Source organism: Panthera pardus, unplaced genomic scaffold (assembly GCF_024362965.1).
Source record: "Panthera pardus isolate Hobbes unplaced genomic scaffold, ASM2436296v1 HiC_scaffold_13, whole genome shotgun sequence".
NCBI classification, from domain to species: Eukaryota; Metazoa; Chordata; class Mammalia; order Carnivora; family Felidae; genus Panthera; species Panthera pardus.
In genome coordinates, this window is record NW_026526688.1 from 68,653,631 (window position 1) to 68,673,915 (window position 20,285).

At 38.8% G+C, this 20,285-nt stretch overlaps 1 protein-coding gene across 13 annotated transcripts in view; it reads right to left on the minus strand.

The window, feature by feature from the left end:
- Nucleotides 1–10,760: 10,760 nt before the first annotated feature.
- RAPGEF2 (Rap guanine nucleotide exchange factor 2) overlaps nucleotides 10,761–20,285 on the minus strand; it is a 252,907-nt gene continuing 243,382 nt past the window's right edge. For 8 of the 13 annotated variants that reach the window (XM_053901161.1, XM_053901162.1, XM_019441108.2 and 5 more), the window contains 6 exons: nucleotides 19,307–19,459; nucleotides 18,409–18,531; nucleotides 16,986–17,211; nucleotides 15,883–16,442; nucleotides 13,666–13,971; nucleotides 10,761–12,822 (listed from right to left, as the gene is read on the minus strand). In XM_053901161.1, the coding sequence (XP_053757136.1) occupies nucleotides 12,797–12,822; nucleotides 13,666–13,971; nucleotides 15,883–16,442; nucleotides 16,986–17,211; nucleotides 18,409–18,531; nucleotides 19,307–19,459 (1,394 nt within the window). In that variant the 3' untranslated portion in view covers nucleotides 10,761–12,796. The remainder of the gene's footprint in view (nucleotides 12,823–13,665; nucleotides 13,972–15,882; nucleotides 16,443–16,985; nucleotides 17,212–18,408; nucleotides 18,532–19,306; nucleotides 19,460–20,285) is intronic. The other 5 variants (XM_053901165.1, XM_053901164.1, XM_019441118.2 and 2 more) reach the window with 2 other exon arrangements.

The window sequence follows — 20,285 nt, forward strand, 5'->3', positions numbered from 1 at the left end:
GTATTTTGTTGGCAACCATAGCAAACTAATTCAAGGAGCATAATGGAAAGAGAGCAATCCAGGATAAATCCAAGAGACCTTTGCTTTCTAATCCCAACACTGCCTGTCCTCCCCGATGCCAACCCCCAAGCCACTCGAAGTCCGGCATGCTTACCAGTAAACCTATGAGACTTCCTGTCCACATGTCATCCTGCTCCTTCACAGAACAGGATGGACACAAATCTCTCCCTGTGGCAGATGACCATACAGTGTGTGCTCTGTGTTCCTGGTGATGCTTTGGTTTGTCATAATAATGCTTTTTAAGAATAAAATAAGGAATGGGAGTTTGCTACTTCATTTGTATTTGGATTTGTCTCTTGGGGCTCACACATTCGAAGAGGTGATTTGGACCTTGCTTCAGGAATAGAAGGAAGCCAGCCTGGCCAGGACTAGGGTGCATTAATTGAACATCTTGGGAGATTTATTGGGTCTATGGGACATAACAGGAGATTCCAGAAGGTCGTGCTGGGGTGGAACAGGGCTTGGATCAAAGCACTCTCCTGGCAGCTGAGCATAAGCTTTGCCTTCCCCAGGGGAAAAAGCCCAAGATATAAGCAGACTTCTTGTCACATTAATGCACACACACACACACACACACACACACACACACAGTGCAGAGGCTGATGAGAGGAGGTCGTGAGTAAGAAAGGACACCTGTGAGCTTGGTAGAAGTTGTAATGGGCGCTTGAAAAGATCCTAAAAATTTTGCAGTAGAGGATTCATAATAAGCCTGAAGATGTGGATTAATGTATTTAAAATTTCTCTAATGAGAACCACTCTTCAATAAGGTGTGGGTCATGATGGAAGAACACTAAAAGAAAGGAATTTTTTTCTTAGGGCCGGTGGGTGGTGGTGAAGGAGGTTGAGGAGGACAGGGAAAGAAGGAGGAAAGGGACTGTAGGGAAAGAAAGAGGGAAGGGATGGTGGGGAAAGGGAACTTTTATGGTAGAAATAATAAAATATTCAGAGAAGAAAAAAATACCACAGTAGCTAATAGATATTCTTTATTTCTATCCCACTGTGTTCCAGAAACATCGTTCAAGTGCTGGTTTGAAAATCACTTAAAGCTCCCTGACACCATTAGGTTTAAGCTCCCTGAAGTCCTCAGTGTGGCTGTCACCATGGGGCGGAGTCTTCCTGTCTGGGTGGACAAAGCGTGATTTAGAGACACAGTGTAGCCTCCCCAGCATTTAGAGGCCAGAGGGATAGTGGCATTCCATTGTCATGAGAATTGGTTCCTCAAAGTATCTGCTGCCCTAACATGACCTCGAGCTGGGAATCCTTGATTGATGTAGAGTACAAAGGGTCAACTTCTGGGAGAGTCACAAGGAAGGAAGGAAAAGTCTCACTTAGAGTCATTGCTCAAAAGTAACTCACAAGTTCAAGATTTATGATGTGTGAAGCTGATAAATTCTGGGTTCCTTTCTGGGTCTGCAGAAGGAAGAAAAAATCGAAAGCACTTATTAATATTTTGTCTCTTAAAAAAATTTGTTAATGTTTTTATTTATTTTTGAGACAGAGTGTAAGCAGGGGAGGGGCAGAGAGAGAAGGAGACACAAAATCTGAAGCAGACTCCAGGCTCTCAGCTGTCAGCACAGAGCCTGACACGGAACTCGAACCCATGAACCACAAGATCACGACCTGAGCAGAAGTCAGACGCTCAATCAACTTTGCCCCTTAATATTATGTCTCTTAATAGTGATATTTATATAAATCCATGGACAATTTGCTTCCTCCTGAGCTGACCCGGTCAACTGAAATTTCAAACGAAGGGAACACACATTCTACCCTCCCAACAGAGATTGTTTCATTTGGGGAAACTCTGAGGATCTCGTAACTCTATAAGAGTGAAAGGAAACGGCTATTTAAATTTCAATCATACTTGACTGACCTTAAAAGACACTTGAAATCAAAGCAGAAAACCACTGTAAGCATAAACCAGGTAAACTCTGGATTCAGCTATCATGTGCAAAATTATGTACTTTAATTTTAAACTAATAAACTTATCTGGTAACTACCAAAATTTGACAGTTAAAGGATATAATCCTTTGCTGTTATCACAAGTATCCAGTTAATGAGCCACATTAACTATTATTGATGGGAACTTTTCAATGCCATTATTATAATTTAAAAGGAGTGGGATTTTTGTTTGTTTGTTTCACAAGAGTTCTGCTCTCTGCCACGTATGCTCACGTTTTAATTTTGAAAACAATGTTTGCCATATACCCAAATATGAATAACCATAGTTATTGTTTCAGCAAAGAAAAGTGAATATAAACATCCCTTTCATTCTTTCTATTGGATGCCAGGAAATAAAACCAAAAGAAAAATCTGTTTCTTTTATTCATTTTTCTCTTTTTGATGATAATCATATTATCAATAAAGTGGTAATATTTTTTGCATATTATGGTTACTATATGACTATATATTGAATTAATTGAATGAATATGAACCACTGTGGTGATTTTCCTCTCTTGAAAGTGTTAGTTATTTCTACCATATGATTGTTGTTTCTTACCCTTCTCTCTCTCTCTCTTTTCCTGTACTTACACCTCCTTTACCACTAATTATGATTTTCCTGGGCTTTTCCATACCTAGTAATATTTAGTTATACTCTTGACATCATATAATCAATGATAACATTGTAGAGAATCTGGATTTATGTTGCTTTCCTCTGAAGAGTGTTGAATTGTGTTCTCTTGTAATTAAATTATGAACAGGTCACATTGATCCTATGGAGCTTAGCTACAGGCTTTGTCAGGATGACTCTCTTTTAGTTTTGCCTTAGATGACATAGCCCTCAGTTCGGGGACATGATCTTTACTCCGAGTAATGACCCTTTAGGGTTTTCAGTGGAAAGCCCAAGGTGTTTATTCTAACTCCAGTCTTCCCAGAAAGCAACAGTGGCTGAAATCTGCTTAGCTCTTTAGCCTCCCAGCAGCTGCCTTCTGCTGGGTTCTTTGGACCATCATTTGGCATATGCACAGCTCTGGAGCCCTCCAATGACTTGAAGGGAATTCTTATGCAGATTTGGTACCGTCCTCCCTATTTGCTCTCAACCTTTCAGAACAGAACTCATCTTCCTGAGCCCAAAACAACTGACTTTGACCTCTATCGCTGATGGGCCATGTGACTGGAACGTACCCTCAAGGGAAAAGTCAGTTCTACGAAGAGCTCACCTAGTGTGCTTTTCTTCCTTCAAGGATTGTGCCCCTACCGATATTGCCTTTGGTTGCTCTCCAATGCATTCAAACTTTTGCTTGTTTTTATATTTTGTCTAGCATTTATAATTGTTATCAGCAGGAGAGCTAGTCTAATACAAGCTATTTTTCCATTACCAGAATTGGAACCCTTATTTCTAATGTTAAAGAGTGGAGAAGTCATACTTAATCCTACTTGATGTTATACCCCCAACCTGATTAGTTAGAAAACAGATTTTATGCTTAATGTCCTGCATCACAAATATATAGTACAATTCTGTTTTCTTAAAGCATCAATACAATGTATTGGACACAGGATGTAAGTAAGCAAGGTTATTTTAGGTTCAAATGTTTCAAGTCCTAGTGTCCTTTTATTTAAAACCGATTTGTCTTTTAAAGGGGAACTTATTCCTGATTTCGTATTTTTATTTTCAAGCAGAGAATTATACAATTTTGTTTCCACCTCTGGAAGATAGGTATAAGAACAAGAAGTATAAAGGCACATATGTATGTCAGACTACTGTGGGCTAATGATAAAGGTAAAAAAATGTTTTTATAGTGGCAAAAAAAACCACATAAAATTTGCCATCTTAACCATTTTTTTAAATGTTTATTTATTTATTTAGAGAGAGAACAAGCAAGGGAGAGGTGGAGAGAGAAGGAGAGAGAATCCCAAGCAGGCTCCACGTTCAGTGCAGAGCCTGACTTGGGGCTCAATCTCACCACTGTGAGATCATGACCTGAGCCAAAATCAAGAGTCAGACGCTTAACTGACTGAGCCACCCGGCACCCCATCTTAACCAATTTTTACATGTGCCTTTCAGTGGCACTAAGTACCTTCAGTTTGTAGTGCAACCACACCATCAGTATCCATCCACGGAAGTCTTCTCATCTTACAAAACTGAAACTCAGTACCTATTAAACAGTAACTCCCCATTCCTCCAGCCCCTGGCAACCACCATTCTACTTTCTATGTCTGTGAATTTGACTATTTATACATACTTTGCGTAAGTGGAACCATACAGTATTTGTCCTTCTGTGACTGGCTTATCTCACTTAGCATGTCTTCAGTGTTCATCCATTTTGCAACATGTCAGAATTACCTTCCTTTTGAAGGCTGAGTAATATTCCATTGTAGGCGTATACCTCATTTTGTTTTGTCCATTCATTGGTCAGTAGACACTAAGGTTGCTTCCATCTTTTGGTTATTGTGAAGGCTGAGAATGTAGGTGTCCAAGGAACCTTTCCAATTCTTATTTTCAATTCTTGTGAGTATATGCCCAGAAGTTAAATCACTGGATCATGTGGCAATTCTATTTTTTTTTTTCATTTTTTAATGTTTATTTTTGAGAGAGAAAGAGAGAGAGTGCACGCATGGGGAAGGAAGAGAGAGAGAGAGAGATGCACAGAATTTGAAGCAGGCTCCAGGCTCTGAGCTGTCATCACAGAGCACAACGCAGGGCTAGAACCCACAAACCGTGAGATCATGACCTGAACCACAGACATTTAATGGACTGAGCCACCCAGGCGCCCCAGCAATTCTGTTTTTTGAGGAACCGTTTATATTGCTTCCCACAGTGGCTGTACCATTTGCATTGCCACCAACAGCGCACAAGAGTTCTAGTTTCTCCACAAGTTCACCAGCATTTGTTATTTCCCGTTGTTTTGATAGTCGCCATCCTAATGGGTATGGAGTGGTATCCCAGCATTGTGGTTTACACCCCCCTGAAATGATAAATATTTGCTTAATTGCATTAAGTTGTATGCTTAAGTTGCGTTAATGTGTACGTGCTATTTGGGAAAATATTTTGTAATTTAGAAAATCTTACAGCTCACATTGTTTGAGTGCCTACTATGTACCACATACTGTGTAAAATGTTTAATATGTGATATTTTACTTTGCCTTTGCTGTTACCATTGAGATAGATACCATTGTTTTATCCATTTTACACATGGGAAGACTGAGATATAGAATTCAGTTTTTTTCCCAGAGTCACACAGTTAAGAAATCAAAACCATGCAGTTCAAATCCAAGATTCAAATGTTTGGACCAAAAAAGAATGTTAGCAAGATTGTAAAAGAAACCTTGGTCTCTATTCATTTCACTTTTTTGAAAACAAGGTGTTTTGTTTTGTTTTTCAGAGATCTGCATCCTGCAGACTTATGCACCAGGACTCTTGATGGAGTAAGAATGTTAGCAAAGGACTTCTGCTCCTGTCTCTTGGGTAGTGAAGGACCTGATACCGAGCACAGTGGAATGCTAGCTCACTCGTCTCTTCCCTTGTCAGGAAAGTTGGTGGAAGAAGAGACACTTGGAGAATCAAGACTCTCCCATGAGCAGGCTGGGTAAGTTTTCATTTCTACTCGTTCTCCGGGAGTGACTTTTTTTTTTTTTTTTGAGGTGGAGAGGGGCAGAAGTAGAGAGAGAATCTTAAGCAGGTTCCACTCTCAGCACAAAGCCTGACACGGGGCCCAGTCTCACGACTATGAGATCATGACTGTGAGATCATGACCTGAGCTGAGATCAAGAGTCAGACACTTAACCAACTGAGCCACCTAGATGCCCCTGGGGAGTGCCTTTTTTGAGGCAAGTCTTCAAAATTCCATGCTGTAAACGTCCTTCTCTGGGTCTAGCTTTTCATGTGAATCAGTAAGTATAATTTTGTGAGGCTGTGGCCTAACCCCTTACCCACTCAAATTCTCTGGCTCTTTTCATTCTATTTATTCACATTCTGCTTGTGTGTTTTGTTTCTTCTATACTTTTGGTCTTTTGGAGTGCTATAAAAAAACTAACCAGCTGATCCAAGATCACACAAATACTATCATTTAAGCATAACCACAGGGTGCATAGTGCTAGAAATAGTTTGGTTAGGTGCAATAGCCTGCCCTCAAAGATTTAAAACCTAGACAGTGATATAAAAGAATGAATCAAACACATTTTGGAAAACGTAGTGAATAAGCCATGAGGACTCACCAATAATGGTACCTAAGTAGGGTAGAATACCGCCTTCTTCAACCTGGGTGCAGGAGGTATGATGGGCATAAAGTAGAACATAAAGTAGAATCCCCTGGACAAAAATCTTTTTTTGACTTCGGTTAAAAAATCAGTATTTTCTGCAGCTTCCTTATCTTTGTCAACGTTACTTCCTTTATCTTTTTTCTTTATTTTTGAGAGAGAGGGAGAGGAAGAGCGTGAGTGGGGGAGTGGCAGGGGCAGGGAGGGAGGGAGACACAGAATCTGAAGCAGGCTCCAGGTTCTGAGCTGTCTGTCCACACAGAGCCCTACGGAGGCCTCGAACTCATGAACTGTGAGATCATGACCTGAGCCGAAGTCAGACGCTTAACTAACTCAGACACCCAGACGCCCCACTTCCTTTAAGTACTCAGACTAAGAATTTTAAGACTTTGTTTTGGTGGGGAGAGGGGCTTAATTTTTAATTTATCCTATCCTAATGGATACCAAGTACTATTATTTTCCCCCCTTTGAATTGCTTCTGCTCCCCTGACACGCTTTCCAGGACTTGACTAGCCCAGGCCTAGATTATTGTGCAAACTACCTTCTCCCTGGTTCACCCTTACATCCTATAGTCCTGCCAAATCAGATCTTTCTTTAATAATATTGTCTCATCAAAGATCCTTTTGCTCTTGCCCTTTTTTTTATAAGCTCTGATCCCCTAAAATAAATACAATCTCTGTAACTATTTTGTTACATGTAATCTCACATTCCCCTAATTATTCCACTAATTTCTCCTAATTCTGATGTCCATCTAATTGTGTCTCCTCAGTGTCCCATAGGCAATGCCTTTGTTCATCAAATCTTCCTGATACTTCAAGGGAGAACTGAACACCGCTTTATGGATGCTTCAGTCTTTATTGATCTTTTGCCTATCTGAACTGAAGCCACCCAAAACTCTTAAATAGTATTTTATTCTTTGTCTTTTTTTTTTGTTTTATTTATTTATTTTGAGAGAGTGTATGAGTAGGGGAGGGGCAGAGACAATCCCAAGAAGACTCCGCCTTGACAGTGCAGAGCCCAATGCAGGGCTCGAACTCACAAATCATGAGATCATGACCTGTGTGGAAACCAAGGGTTGGATGCTTAACAGACTAAGCCACGCGGGTGCCCCCATTTTAGTTAATCTTAATCCTTGCTAGTCCTGTTAAGAGTCATGTATTTGTCAATTATACCTCAATAAAGAAAAAATAATTTTTTTAACAAAGTACTTTATGTCACTTCTGAATATTTACCAGTACTGGGCAGTTATAGATGCCCCTCAATAAATGCACATTGGCTGATTTTGATTGTCCAATCTATTAGTGTAAATTGGGCCCTTTAGGGTTCTTGGTAAAATATTCATGTATTAAAAACCTTTATAATATCCCAGGCATTTTTCTAGGTGCTGAGAAGAACAGTTATCAGAAAAGGAAACACAAAGAATGGGAAAGGCTTTTCATCCTGGTTGCGGGAAGAATAAACACATTTCACAGAGCCAAGCTGCAAGGGGGTTGTTCCGAGACTGGAAGTCTATTCAGGTACAATGAAGACATATTGTTGGTTGCTTCCTAAGAAACAGGTGTCTGTTACACTAAGCTTTTACTCTCACTCCTGTCTTTGATTAATCCCTTGCTGGACTTCAGAGACCCCTACTTATTTGTGATTTCTGCATACTCATCACTTCTCTCGTCTCATAGCTTCTGTATACTGATTTGAGTATAGCTTTTGCTCTTTTTTGCCTTCTCACAGAAATACCCCAAAGAGAACGTGATGAGTTCAAGTTGGTTGTTACTTTCCCTACTGGTCACAGGGCTTAGTCAAGGACCCTCTTACACATTGCTGGCAAACCCACATGGGCAACTCTTGGGACTGGTATCGCCTTTGATCCAGCAGTGATCAAGACTACTTGATAAGATATTAGGATCACTAAGTTCTCCCCTCTAAGGCCTGAGAAACAGGAGACACTTTGCAAAAACCAAAACAAAAAAACTGTAATTAAAAGACACCTCATTTCACATTAATGAAATCTATATCCACCATCTAGAAGAAAGTGCGTAGAGCATAGTAAGTGTACAATATGGTTGAAATCAACTCATTTACATCTGGAAGCACTGCACACATTTTCATCTCAATGCTACACATGACACTGAATCCTACATCAGTTTTATAATCTTATCTGAAAAAATGTTTTGCATAAATTATATATCTATATAAATTAAGGAAGGCCTCAAATATTCTGCTATACCGTTACTTCATTGGTTCGCATCAGACCATACTGCATGGCAACTACTCAGTGTTAGGTCAAATAGTTAATGTTATTAACAAAGCTCCTTAAATTTTATGGAACTATTTACAGAAAAAACGGAACTTGCTTTTATTTTGGAGTTGTGGAGTACCCTGAACTGATTTCATTATTTCCCCTCCTCTATAAAATTGGTCATTTGATGTTGTTTACTTTGATATTATATCTATACCCTATTTTTCCCACAATGAAAATTGTTATGACCTCATTGATTGCCCATGAAATAAAGCCTTTTCTACGATTCTTTAACCTTGCATGCAATGTTTTGATCACCTCTATAAAATTTTCCTGTTATATAATCATGGCATTGTAAAAACTGGGCAATGAGTGTAATTTCAATCATAGGCAGGAATTTTATCCTGCTTGCAAAAAAACGTGAACGTTGAAAAAGTGCAATTCACAAATTATTTTTCAGTTCCAGTGTGTCTGTCTCCCTTTCAGTTGGGTAAATTCTCATTCGCTTTAAAGTCTTTCTTGAAAGTCATGTCAGCTTGGCTACAGTCCTATTCATTAAAGCTACATTACTGCCCCTTTCAACATTCTTCTTGACATTATGAATATTCATGAAATCATTTCCCTCTCCATCAACAACTTGCTTCACTTTCTTATTCTTTGAGTAAGCTATTGTTAAAGGAGAATTAGATCACAGAATCAAGGACTCAGAGAGCTTCCTATTTTTGACAAAAACAGTGCAATAATGCATTAATACATTAGTACACAGACCTACCAGGCGTTGATACATTCTCAGAAGCTTGCATCACTCAGGAACATTTGGGGGATAGTATCAGTGAACTGGAGCTAAAATATATGAAAGCATAGATGAACATAAGCTCTATTACTTCCCAATATAGGACGACAGGTTTAAGCTGAGAATATTTGGAGGGCTTTAATTTGTGTGCATGGAAACAGATTTGGGTCTGTGTTGCCTTTTTGATTAGGGGATAGAGCATCAGATATTTGCCAACAAAGTATCTTCTACAACATTCCTAAAACGACCAAATTCTGTTACTAACAGGACACGGATTAAACTCTGTCACTGCTGTTGATTACATCTGATGAACATGGATTTCTTGAATCCCTGAAGCAGAGACAAGTCTTTGCCTACTTAAAGGTAACCTAAAATATAAAAGGGTTTTTAATGGGCATCATGGTTTAGTCATTTTCCTGTTTTAAGAATACAAAAAGTTAGGATGAAGAGCTTGTTAGCATCAGATTCTTAATTTTTTCCAGCCCGATTGGAGAAAATTAAGCTTTTTGAATGACAAATTTAAATCAAGCATTGCATTAAAGCATAGGTGGTTGTTTTGATAAGAGTGTCCCTGAGTAATGAATGGCTTTTATAACGAATAGAGGCAAACACATAACAACACATCTATACACAATACCTTCCTTTTTTTATAAGGTATGGTTGAAGCTACTCGTTTTAATTCTCCAATTGTTTCGACGGCCAGATTTTCAAAATGTCCTCACCAAGACAGCTAGCACAAATGCTGATTCAGAAAGCTTTTTAAGTTTGGCCAGTGGCCACTTGAGTAGTAGGGCTAAACTTCTGACTCCTTTTTAGACTTTCTCACATTTTGTGCACGTGCTCCCATATGCTTCCACTCCAGCTTCTGAGGCTTCCTTTTCTTTATGTCTGCTTGAGGCTAAGAAATGAGTCCTTGATTTCAAAAGTGCTTAAATAGGTTGCTGCTGAACTGATTTTTACCTTTTAAGTATAAGTGCCCTTCTGCTAGACTGAAGCATTACTCAGATTTACCAAATAACACAACTCCTAGACATAACAATATTTTATGTACTCAGAAGTCTCAAATCATTAGCTACATTGTACCTTGAACTTAGTGGTCATGATCGTGAATAACAGTTTATGTTCTCTGAGGTCCTGTTTCTCATTATGCACACTGGGAATTAAAATATGTCCCACAGAAATTTTTATTGGAAAAGAAAGAGCTGAGAAGAGACCAATGCTCTGTAAATATATATGGATCATTATTTTTCACTGAATCTCAAGAAACACTAAATTCTGAATGTGGTTTGGTTTGTGATATTAGTATCTTTGAATCAACAGAAAGCTACCTAAAAGAATAGTTTTAGGTAGTTTTTATACTAACTAGGCTAAATCTCCTTGACCTTCTGAGGGCTTGCTCCTGCAGTAAGACCCAAAGGCCTTATTACACTTCAGTAATAAAAAGCATGCACGATTCATTAAGGATAGAGACCAGGCTTTATGTTATATTTATTTATTTTCCAGCTTGTACAAACTGGATGTAGAAGCATAAACATAGTACATTTCTACCATCTTCAACAAAAATATAACCAATATGTACAATTATTGTATTAAAAATACAAAAGGGATACAGACTCCACCAATGTCTTTCTAAAAGACATACAGGTACAAGTAGTATCAAAAGTATGAGGAAATCACCAGTTAATTGTACATTCTGCACTTGACATCACAGAGCGAACTGAGATTAGCAGTCCTATGTTCTACAATTACTTAATGCTTAGATAACGTTTGTGCGACTTGTGGTAGAGCTAGGTTTCTGTCTGTCTATCTGCACATGAGGTCCACAGCCTATATAAGAAAACTGGCAAATAATGCCTATTACATGGAAAATTACAAATGCATAATTGACAATGTAATATATAAGCAAGTAGACAAATGCCATGATACAGAAGAGATTTATTAAATAAAGCACTGACATCGTTTTGATGCAGTGAAAAAACACTGCAATTTGACTTTTAAAATTTGAAGCTATTTACGTTTATCTACTGATCAATATGATCAGCTGAATTTAATGGAAAAAAAATCCAAGACCAGCAGTTCCTCACATTTGAGTACTACTCGGATTGGCAGCCTTCACTTTTCCGGAGTCTGTGCAAAAACAACACAAAAATAGAGTGGAGGGGTCATTTCAGTCACTATAGGGTTAATAGCAGCTGTGAGCAGGTGGTTGCTACACGTAGGCCTTCTCTATCTGCAGCGTCCATAAAGCCACTTCCAGGTTAGTCTTTGGTGACTAACCCACCTCGCAAAGGCTGGCATGTCTAATCAGGTTTTTGATCTTTTGTTCCTCTATCACGTTAAAGGCTTGTTTATTCCCTAATGCCAGTTCGGTACAGGGAGGCTGTCTCGAAAGAGCAGTATTAACAGCTGGCGTTAGCTCCGATATCCCAAGCTGCTTTCACTGCAATGCTATCCAGTTACAAACGTTTCTCTTTAAAAACGAAAAAAAAAAAAAAAAATCCCTAAAACTAATTTAACAAAAATCAAAGAAACATAACTTAAAAAAACGGGGTTTGCCATCCGTCTCGATGGAGCAGGACACGCCCTCAAATGACACTGTCCTGCACTCCATAAGGCTCAGACACAGGACACAAGAGTCCTTTTTCCCTCCCCTGGCCATGTGCAAACAGTTTTACAGAAGAACCCCACCCACTGGGGAAGGAGTGGATGAGGTGTCTTGGTATCTAAGTAATTGGCTAACATCTTCTACTTCCAGGATAGGGCACTTCACGGGTGAGGCCAGAAGGACACGGGAAGACAGGGTCGCAAGCCAGGTCTTCCCTCTTCTTGGTGTGACCACACCCTGTCCGGCATATTTGGTTTTTTAGAAACCCAGGCTGGCAACCCTACTTAAAGGTTCAAAATAATACTGTGATCATCAAATGGATAGAACATTTACTCTCTGAACACAATCTTTAAATTCATTAAAAAAAAAAAAAAAAAAAAGACATTGTAAACAAGTGGACAAAGCACTGTACTCAAGAGGATTTCATTGTTTTTCTTTGTCTTCTTTGATGGGTTAAAGGCCCCAAGTAGTTCAATGGCTAGCTTTTCTCATTATCCCAATGAGACCAAGTGCTAGGACTGGATTGAAATCTAAAAGGAAGATTTAAAAAAATCCTTCCAGGCATTGAGAAGTGCAGCCAGAGTGAATCATCTTGTTGTGATGATCTTGGAATTGGGAATGATACTGTGTGATGTGGCAGGCAGCAACAGTGGGAGCTCGAAGATTGCTGCACTGTGCATTTCAAGCAACAAAGTCTGAAAAGTGCCAGGGCAATTTCTTCACAGTATTTCACATGCAAAGGGGAAAGGAAGAAGGGGAGAAGAAGCCCCATGCTGCTTTTAAGGCAGGGAAGGAGGCAAACTGGTCCACCATCCTCAGAATGCGAGTTCCACGGCTCCACTGCTAGGGACGTCTTCTTGTGCTCTCCTTTTAGGTGGCTAACTCTGGATCCAGAAAAGCCTGTGCCTCAAACAGCAGATACTTGTTCATCTTCTGCAAACACAATGAGGAAAAAAAGAAAGAAAGGAAAAAAAAAAGTGAGCAGGCAAGTCATTTCTTTGCTAGAGAGAATACATTCACTGATAGGTTAAATAAAAATACCATAGCTATGTTTTTAGTATAGCTCACTTAAAATCTTTTCCCTTTTTCTCTAAGTAATGATTAATACTAAAGTTTTAAAAAAAGTACATATGATGCATATCTTTAAATATACACAGTAGAAGATATAAATATCGTATGCTTACTGATTGCAAAGTTAATAAATTAATTGAAAATTATGAAGCAGCATGGGACTTTAAGTAATATACACACACACATAAATCTAGAAGGATATGTAACAAAATGTTAATAATGGCTATCTGCAAGAGGTAGGACTAGAAGTGATTTTCATTTTTTGTCTTTTACTTCTTTTCCATTATGATTATTTGCATAATAAAACATGTTAAACAAGGGCAGAGGGTGATCTCCGTCACCCTCATTCCAGCATGGCCAGGTAGATTTATAGAAAGGCGGCAAAGAAGCTATAAGGTATGCTTCTTTATCAGACTTTCATTCGGATCTCGTTAAAAGTCCAAATACATTTCCACAGAGAAACTTTGAGAATCAGTAAGAAATCTAGTCATGTAACACACTTTATTGCAAGTGTCCCCTCGGCAATCTTTGGTATTTCTAAACACGTTCAGGAACAAACAAACTCTGAACACAAAATGTTCCTTATGTAGGACATGGCTAAAGACGCAGCTGACCAAGGTATTAAGAAAACAAACGCCCTCAAAAGCTCACAGGCAGAATAAGTGAACACACTAATGCTATGGTTTTAAGAATGCATATATATACCATCCTCCTCGGTGGAAAACCCTTGAGACTGATAGGGGGCGAGGCGCGGGTCACACTCATTGGGCTTATGCCACTGCGGTTTGTTCACTGGCCTGCCGCTCGCTGGAGGCCCGTGTGGCTGCTGTGCAGGCGAAGGCCCAGCTGTGTCGGTGGGTCGGGCGACCATCCGAGATCTCTGAAGTGCCACGTTGTAGTCTGGAGGTTTCCTGGCCGGATGGGAATGTCCTTCTGGAAAGTCAGTGATGGGGATTCCAATGTAGCCTGGAGGGGTGGGCGGGGGCTCTCGATACCTGCCCTCCTTCCGCACTGTAGTGAAAACAATGTACCGGTCATTGCAAATTTTGTGGACGATTATTTCATGCCACAAATGTTTACGATAAATTATAAAACTGGGGCGCCTGGGTGGCTCAGTCGGTTAAGCATCCGACTTCGGCTCAGGTCATGATCTCACGGTCCGTGAGTTCGAGCCCCACGTCGGGCTCTGTGCTGACAGCTCAGAGCCTGGAGCCTGCTTCGGATTCTGTGTCTCCCTCTCTCTCTGACCCTCCCCCGTTCATGCTCTGTCTCTCTCTGTCTCAAAAATAAATAAAACATTAAAAAAAATTTTTTTTAATTATAAAACTAATTATTGAGACAGCAAACACCGTGCAATGACAAATGTGATTTATGTTGTGTGGGGGATATGGCAGGCGAGGAAATGGATGTTAATTGAGCCAAATATTCTCAATGGTTATCACCATGGTAAAATAACTGGTGAGAGATGTTACTAAACAGACTACTTCAGATCTTGCATTTAACTATAAAATAGTAATAAGGTTAACACTTAACCCTTGGGTTTATTGGAAAGTTTAAGGAAAGAGAAAACATAAAATCCTAGTATTATGCCTGGGAGATATTAGTAGTGCCTGCTAAAAGTTTCCTTCCTCCTTCTCCCCCTACCCTAAGGACAAGGTAGGCTACTCCATATTACCTGGGCATTTACCCTTGTCAGGCAGAAAATCAATCGTACATTACTTTCAGGTCTTGGACCTCACTTTGGAAAAGAGAATTAAATTTGGAAAAGTCGTGCAAAAATGGACACAAATTTTAAAACTCTAAACTATAAGGTATGTATTTCTTTTAAAGTCCTTTATTAACGTTCATGGCCTAGAACATGAAATCTGTGAAGCCAAGTAGAATGAGAGTTTTATTTTCTGGAACTTCATAGATTCAGTTATTAGGAATGAAACTCATTCCCGTCTTTGCAATAAAAATTCTAAGTATTAGTTTGTTAAAAGAAAGTGCTTTAAAAATTGCAACCCAAGACAAGGTATTAACTGTTATCCATCCATGACTATTTATATGGCAAAATAACAATTTCCCTATTAATAAATTCCGTTCTATATTTATAGAGTCTCTGACTCTGTATCCTGTAATTTATTCCTACACTTCAGTTAGGTAGATGTTGACTATGCCATAGAAAATACAACCTGACAGGAATGGGGGAACATGAGAGACTTCATAAGAGAAACAGCAGCAGCAAAGCAAAAACATCTTTCAAATACTTATAAATTACTATCTAGGCACAGTTCTAAGTGCTTTCCATTGAGTTCCTTTAATCCCCACATCAACCGTATTGATAGAAATTATTAAGCTTGTTTCACAAAGGAAGGTTAGTACCTTGCCCATATGTCACAAAGCTAGTAAAGAGCCAAACAGGGATTCAACCCCCAATCCGCCAAATTCGTAGCCTATGCTCTTATGCTTTATGTTACTTCTCAGCACCCTCTTCCTTGTTCTACAGTGTGCAGCACATGATTTGTCTGCATAACAAAAGTGAATGGAAGATTTATATATGCAAAGTGTCAAGTTCTAAGTGGAATTCAAGGAACAAAATAGAACTTTTAAAACAGCTCCAATTACGCAAAAAATTCTTCCTTTAGAAAGAATGGGCATCCTTCTGATACTTTTAGCCTAAAAGGTAAGAAAACATCCATAATGATAACCTGCTGATCTTGACTGCTAAAATGTACAGACTGTTTATTATGCTGGAATATATCTGTACGTACCTGACCACAGAACCTGGGCTCTTGACTACTCTTATTTCAAAATCCTGAACATACCACTAATTTGGAAGCCCCCGACAACAACGGGTAGGTCAAGATGAGGAAAAGAACCATGAACACATTATTTTACTTTTGAAAGGTGAGATCTGACAAAGCTCTCTGATAAGCTTACCAATAAGTCCCTTTGTAGTACTCGACGTCACAGCTATGTGGGCCGGCGTAGGAACAGGTTTGGCTTCTTCTGTGGTCACAGAGGTGATGCTACTGCTTTCGGCTTCAATGGAAACATCTTTTCCACCCCTTCGCTTTATTGTGCCTGTGTCACCTTCTGAGTCTTCTCCCCAGTATCCTGTGGAAGATGCCCAGCTTGCCCGGGATTGGGCTTGTTCAAGACTCTCTCTACTTTGATTTTGCCTGTTGTACTTTGTGCTGTGATCAGAAAACATAAGTTGGTCCATATGGCTACTTGAGGCCCATAAACCTGCAGGATCCCCTGAATAATCAAAGTGAGTGTGCCCAAATGGAAGTGTTTCCCAGCTTCTCTGGTGCTGAATGGTCTGTATATTATCATGTGAGCCACTTGAGCACGACGTCCAGCTCCCACGGCCACTGTCGGCAGCATCGAGTGACGCACGATCCCCTTGGTCTTGGGAAAGTTCCTCTGTGCTTGGGGAAGAAATTACTGTAGCTGTAGCATACAAGCCTCGACTCTCAGACATTGGCGCATAGGACCTACGTGGTTGAAAATGAAAAGGGGAAAAAGTGCAAGATTGTTAATCTATGATATAAAACCAAAATACGTTTTCTCCCCCCCAGAAAGGTGGCTTTGTTTCATCACAGGAAGAGGATAAAAGCACCCCCGAGTTTCATTCTCCTGGCCGGTTCTGCCACATCCAGTTTGCTCACTTTGTCATCACCGATACAGAGGGAAAAGAACAACAACTTGCTTATATATAATAAAGGAACCCTTTCCTTAGAAGGTTAAAGGACGAGTCAACATAATCTGATTTCAGGGAGGCAGCGCACATACAGGATCTGGTACATCCTGAAACCAGCCTCTTCCTTTAGCACAGAGCAACTGTATTCCAAGAATAAAGCTAACTTGAACAAAGATTGCACGGAACTTAATCTAGAAATTGTAAAAATTAGAACTGGGATGGGTGAGCATTCCTTGGGCATTAGGTAAAATAACAGAAATCCACATCCAGAAAAAAGGACTAATTTTTAAAGACTGGAAGAAGGAATGTAAAAGAACACTAAAGAAACGCTGCCCACCCTAAGCTGTACTGGTCTGGTTCAATCACAGTCCGCCTTTCCATCCTGCCCACACCGAGGTTTGTCTCCACAATGCTGACAGAATGCCTCTGGCGCCTCTCATCATGCAGCGAGACTGGCACTGAGTCAAAGGAAGAATTGCTGACAATACTGGATCGTGAAGAAATCTCACTGTGACCAGAATCTGAGAAATTATCCACAGTACCACTAGGAGCCAGAGTGTAGCCTGCATGGGAAATAACGACCATATTAATTAGACACCATAGGTTTACAACATAAAACTGAAGCCTACCAAATAGAAGCAAAACCAAAATGCAGGCCAAAGGTACCACCATTGAAGTGAGGGAAAAACCATTTTACTTGTGGAGACTTGGGTGACTGGTAAGGTAAACTTTTACTCAAATGAAATTTAACATGTTTCATCAAAGTTTAAAGAAGAAAAAAAGAAACACTGTTATGTGTTTTTGCAGAAATCATGGCACTAGTTGACTATTCTTAGCTCCTTTAGGTATAAATAATACTACTATTAGTCTATATAAAAGAAACTAAGAAGAATAAGTGTGATCAAGTTTAAAAGTATTTTTTTAACTGCAAAGTCAGTAATCTCCAATGAAGTTTTTAATTTTTAGAACTTTATGGCAGAGAATATTCAGCTCGAAGTTATCTGTCTTACCATTTCAAGTGGACATATAAGAATAATACCTGAAATACCTGAAGAAAATACCTTTGGGTTTTTGCCATTTGTTTTTCAGTATTAATATTATATTGGATGAATCGCAAAGAAGCCAATTGTTTTGGAGGATGTAATGTGCAAAAATCTCCAGTTTCTCCCTAGACCATCACTATGTCTAAACAGATGTCCTGAAGGACCCTTAACTCTCCTTTGCTGCTAAAAATAATTTTGAAAGCCACAAAGAAAGAGGTGCTTGTCTTGATATTTTTAATGAAAAAATTCAAATCTTCTTTCTCAGTACTCATTTTTTAAACAATATTACTATAGATCTCACATTACTTAAAATACTGGTTTTATATGATCATGTGTATGCGATGCAGATTTTTCAATGCCACTTACCTAATAAAAAAATTAAATCTAGAACACCTAAATGTTGCTAATTTACCTTCTATAAGTACTTCCCCATCCTTTCAGTAACTTGTTAATTCCTGATTTATTTTTTAAAGGTTGCACAGGTCTTGATAAGATTTAATGCATTCATCTATGAGAAGTCTTTTTTTAGAGGACACTGAAAGTTCTGATGGACAAGATTTAAAGCGTTCCCTGAACAGTCCTCTCAAAAAAACACCTCTAGAAAAATAATCACTTGGGTGGAGCACTTGACGTTTAGAGGAATTCTCCCATTTTCCTTAACTAATAATGAGAAAATTCCTCTCTTTCCCACCCCGTCTTTGGTTCTGTAAACCCCACCTATCCCATAGGTCCGTGGAGCATTGTTATTCTTGTTACTGTTCTCACTTCCAAGAGAAGAGGAGGAACTGGTTAAGTCCAACTGCCCGGAGCCAAAAGATCTCAGCTGATTGTCACTGCCACCTAACAACAGGATGAGAAAAGAATTTAGATGTATCCATTTAACAAGGACAGGAGAGACTGATACGCACACAAAATGCATCCATGTCTGAAATATCTAAGAAGTAAAGCTGAAAAGGTATTTGTTATGTCAGTGAAATCTAACAATTTATCCATCTTTTTGGCCTTCCTCTAGAGAAAACTGTCTTAGCCATTTATTACTGGTTTATACCCATTCAGTTAAAGGGTAGAAAGAGAAAGGAACTTGGAGGGTTATTCAGCAAAAAATTACTATTATTTTAATATAAGAAAGCATCAACATAAAGAAGTGAGTTTGCCTAAAAATTTAATCTCTTTGAAAATAAAATAGCAACAAAAAAAAAAAGATAATCAAGACCCGTGTTAATACAATGAAAAAATAAATCAGGAAGATATTAGTTTTCTTATGTTTTTAAAGCTTTCTACTCTGCAATTAATGTTATATAATTATATTTAGTTAGAACACCTTTTACTATAAAAATTATTTCCACACTTACAATCAATAAAAACCATATATATATGTTTTAAACGGCATTATGTAGTTTAACACAATTTACTATTAAGAAATACCAAAATTCTTCCAAATTTATAAACCGGAGGGGTGGGGGTGGGGGGGGGGGTGGAATCCAATTGGCATTATATAGGACATCATTTTAAATGACCCGAATATCAAAAATGACGTGATATATAAATCTGGAATTTATTGCAGCTGAAATGTATAGATTGCTATAAAGGAAAACAGTAAGTAATTTAGTTCTACCTTTCCTTGGAGAACTCTGTGGAGAAGTGGGAGGAGAAGAAAGCTGGGAAGATGCGTTTGATATAGTGTCTTCTGCTTGTTTTTTATGACGCTCCAGACTTCCTTCTTCAGACAAAGAAAGAATTTTCTTTAAAGCTTGTGGAGAGTATATGCCTATAAAAGAAAGAAAGAAATATGTATTTTCATGAGTAAAAAGGAATCACATGAATAAAATCTTTTTGGATGATTTAATATTACATTTAGTTTCAACCTACTTGTAATATCATCATGGTATAAACAGCAAGCTTACAGAAGGCACACAGTACCTGTAATGTGGTTTCTGACTGGTATCTGCTGGAGTGCTAGAAACAGACTGCTTTTGATATTTTACTTTAGATTCTAAATCTTAATCAACATTCATTCAACAATATGTTGACATCAGACAACAATGAAGAAAAAAAATGAACAATTTGAAAATATTAGAATTTAGGACAAAAGTGATCAGCTAAGAATATTTATTATTAGAATTCAAGGCTGAGTATTTTGGTGAACTCAAACAGGTATTTTGGTATTACTGGATGTGTTGGCTCAGGAGAAGTGGGAATGATGGGAGAAAACTAACGAGCCAAGAGCTAACCAGAGGCAGTAAGAAAAGTGAATAAAAACGTTCTAGGGAATTCCATGAAGTTAATATTCGATCAAATAAGTAGATGCAAGAAAAGCAGAAGTAGACCCATGGAAGTGCCCTGTGTCACAGAAACCACAGGAGACGATTTCAGAAGGGAGTGATCTAGTGCCAAGCGTAGGATCAAGAAGGATGAGGGTGGAAGAAAAGGATTACATATCCCAGTATAAGGTGATTCCCCCCCAAGAAATATTTTTAGAAATGGGGGAGTCACATTAAAATAGTTTACAAAGCCTCTAGTATTCTTATGAGGCGCTCTCAATTGCCTTATTTTTGAACGACAAAGAAATACTTGAAAACACCTGACACTGCCTC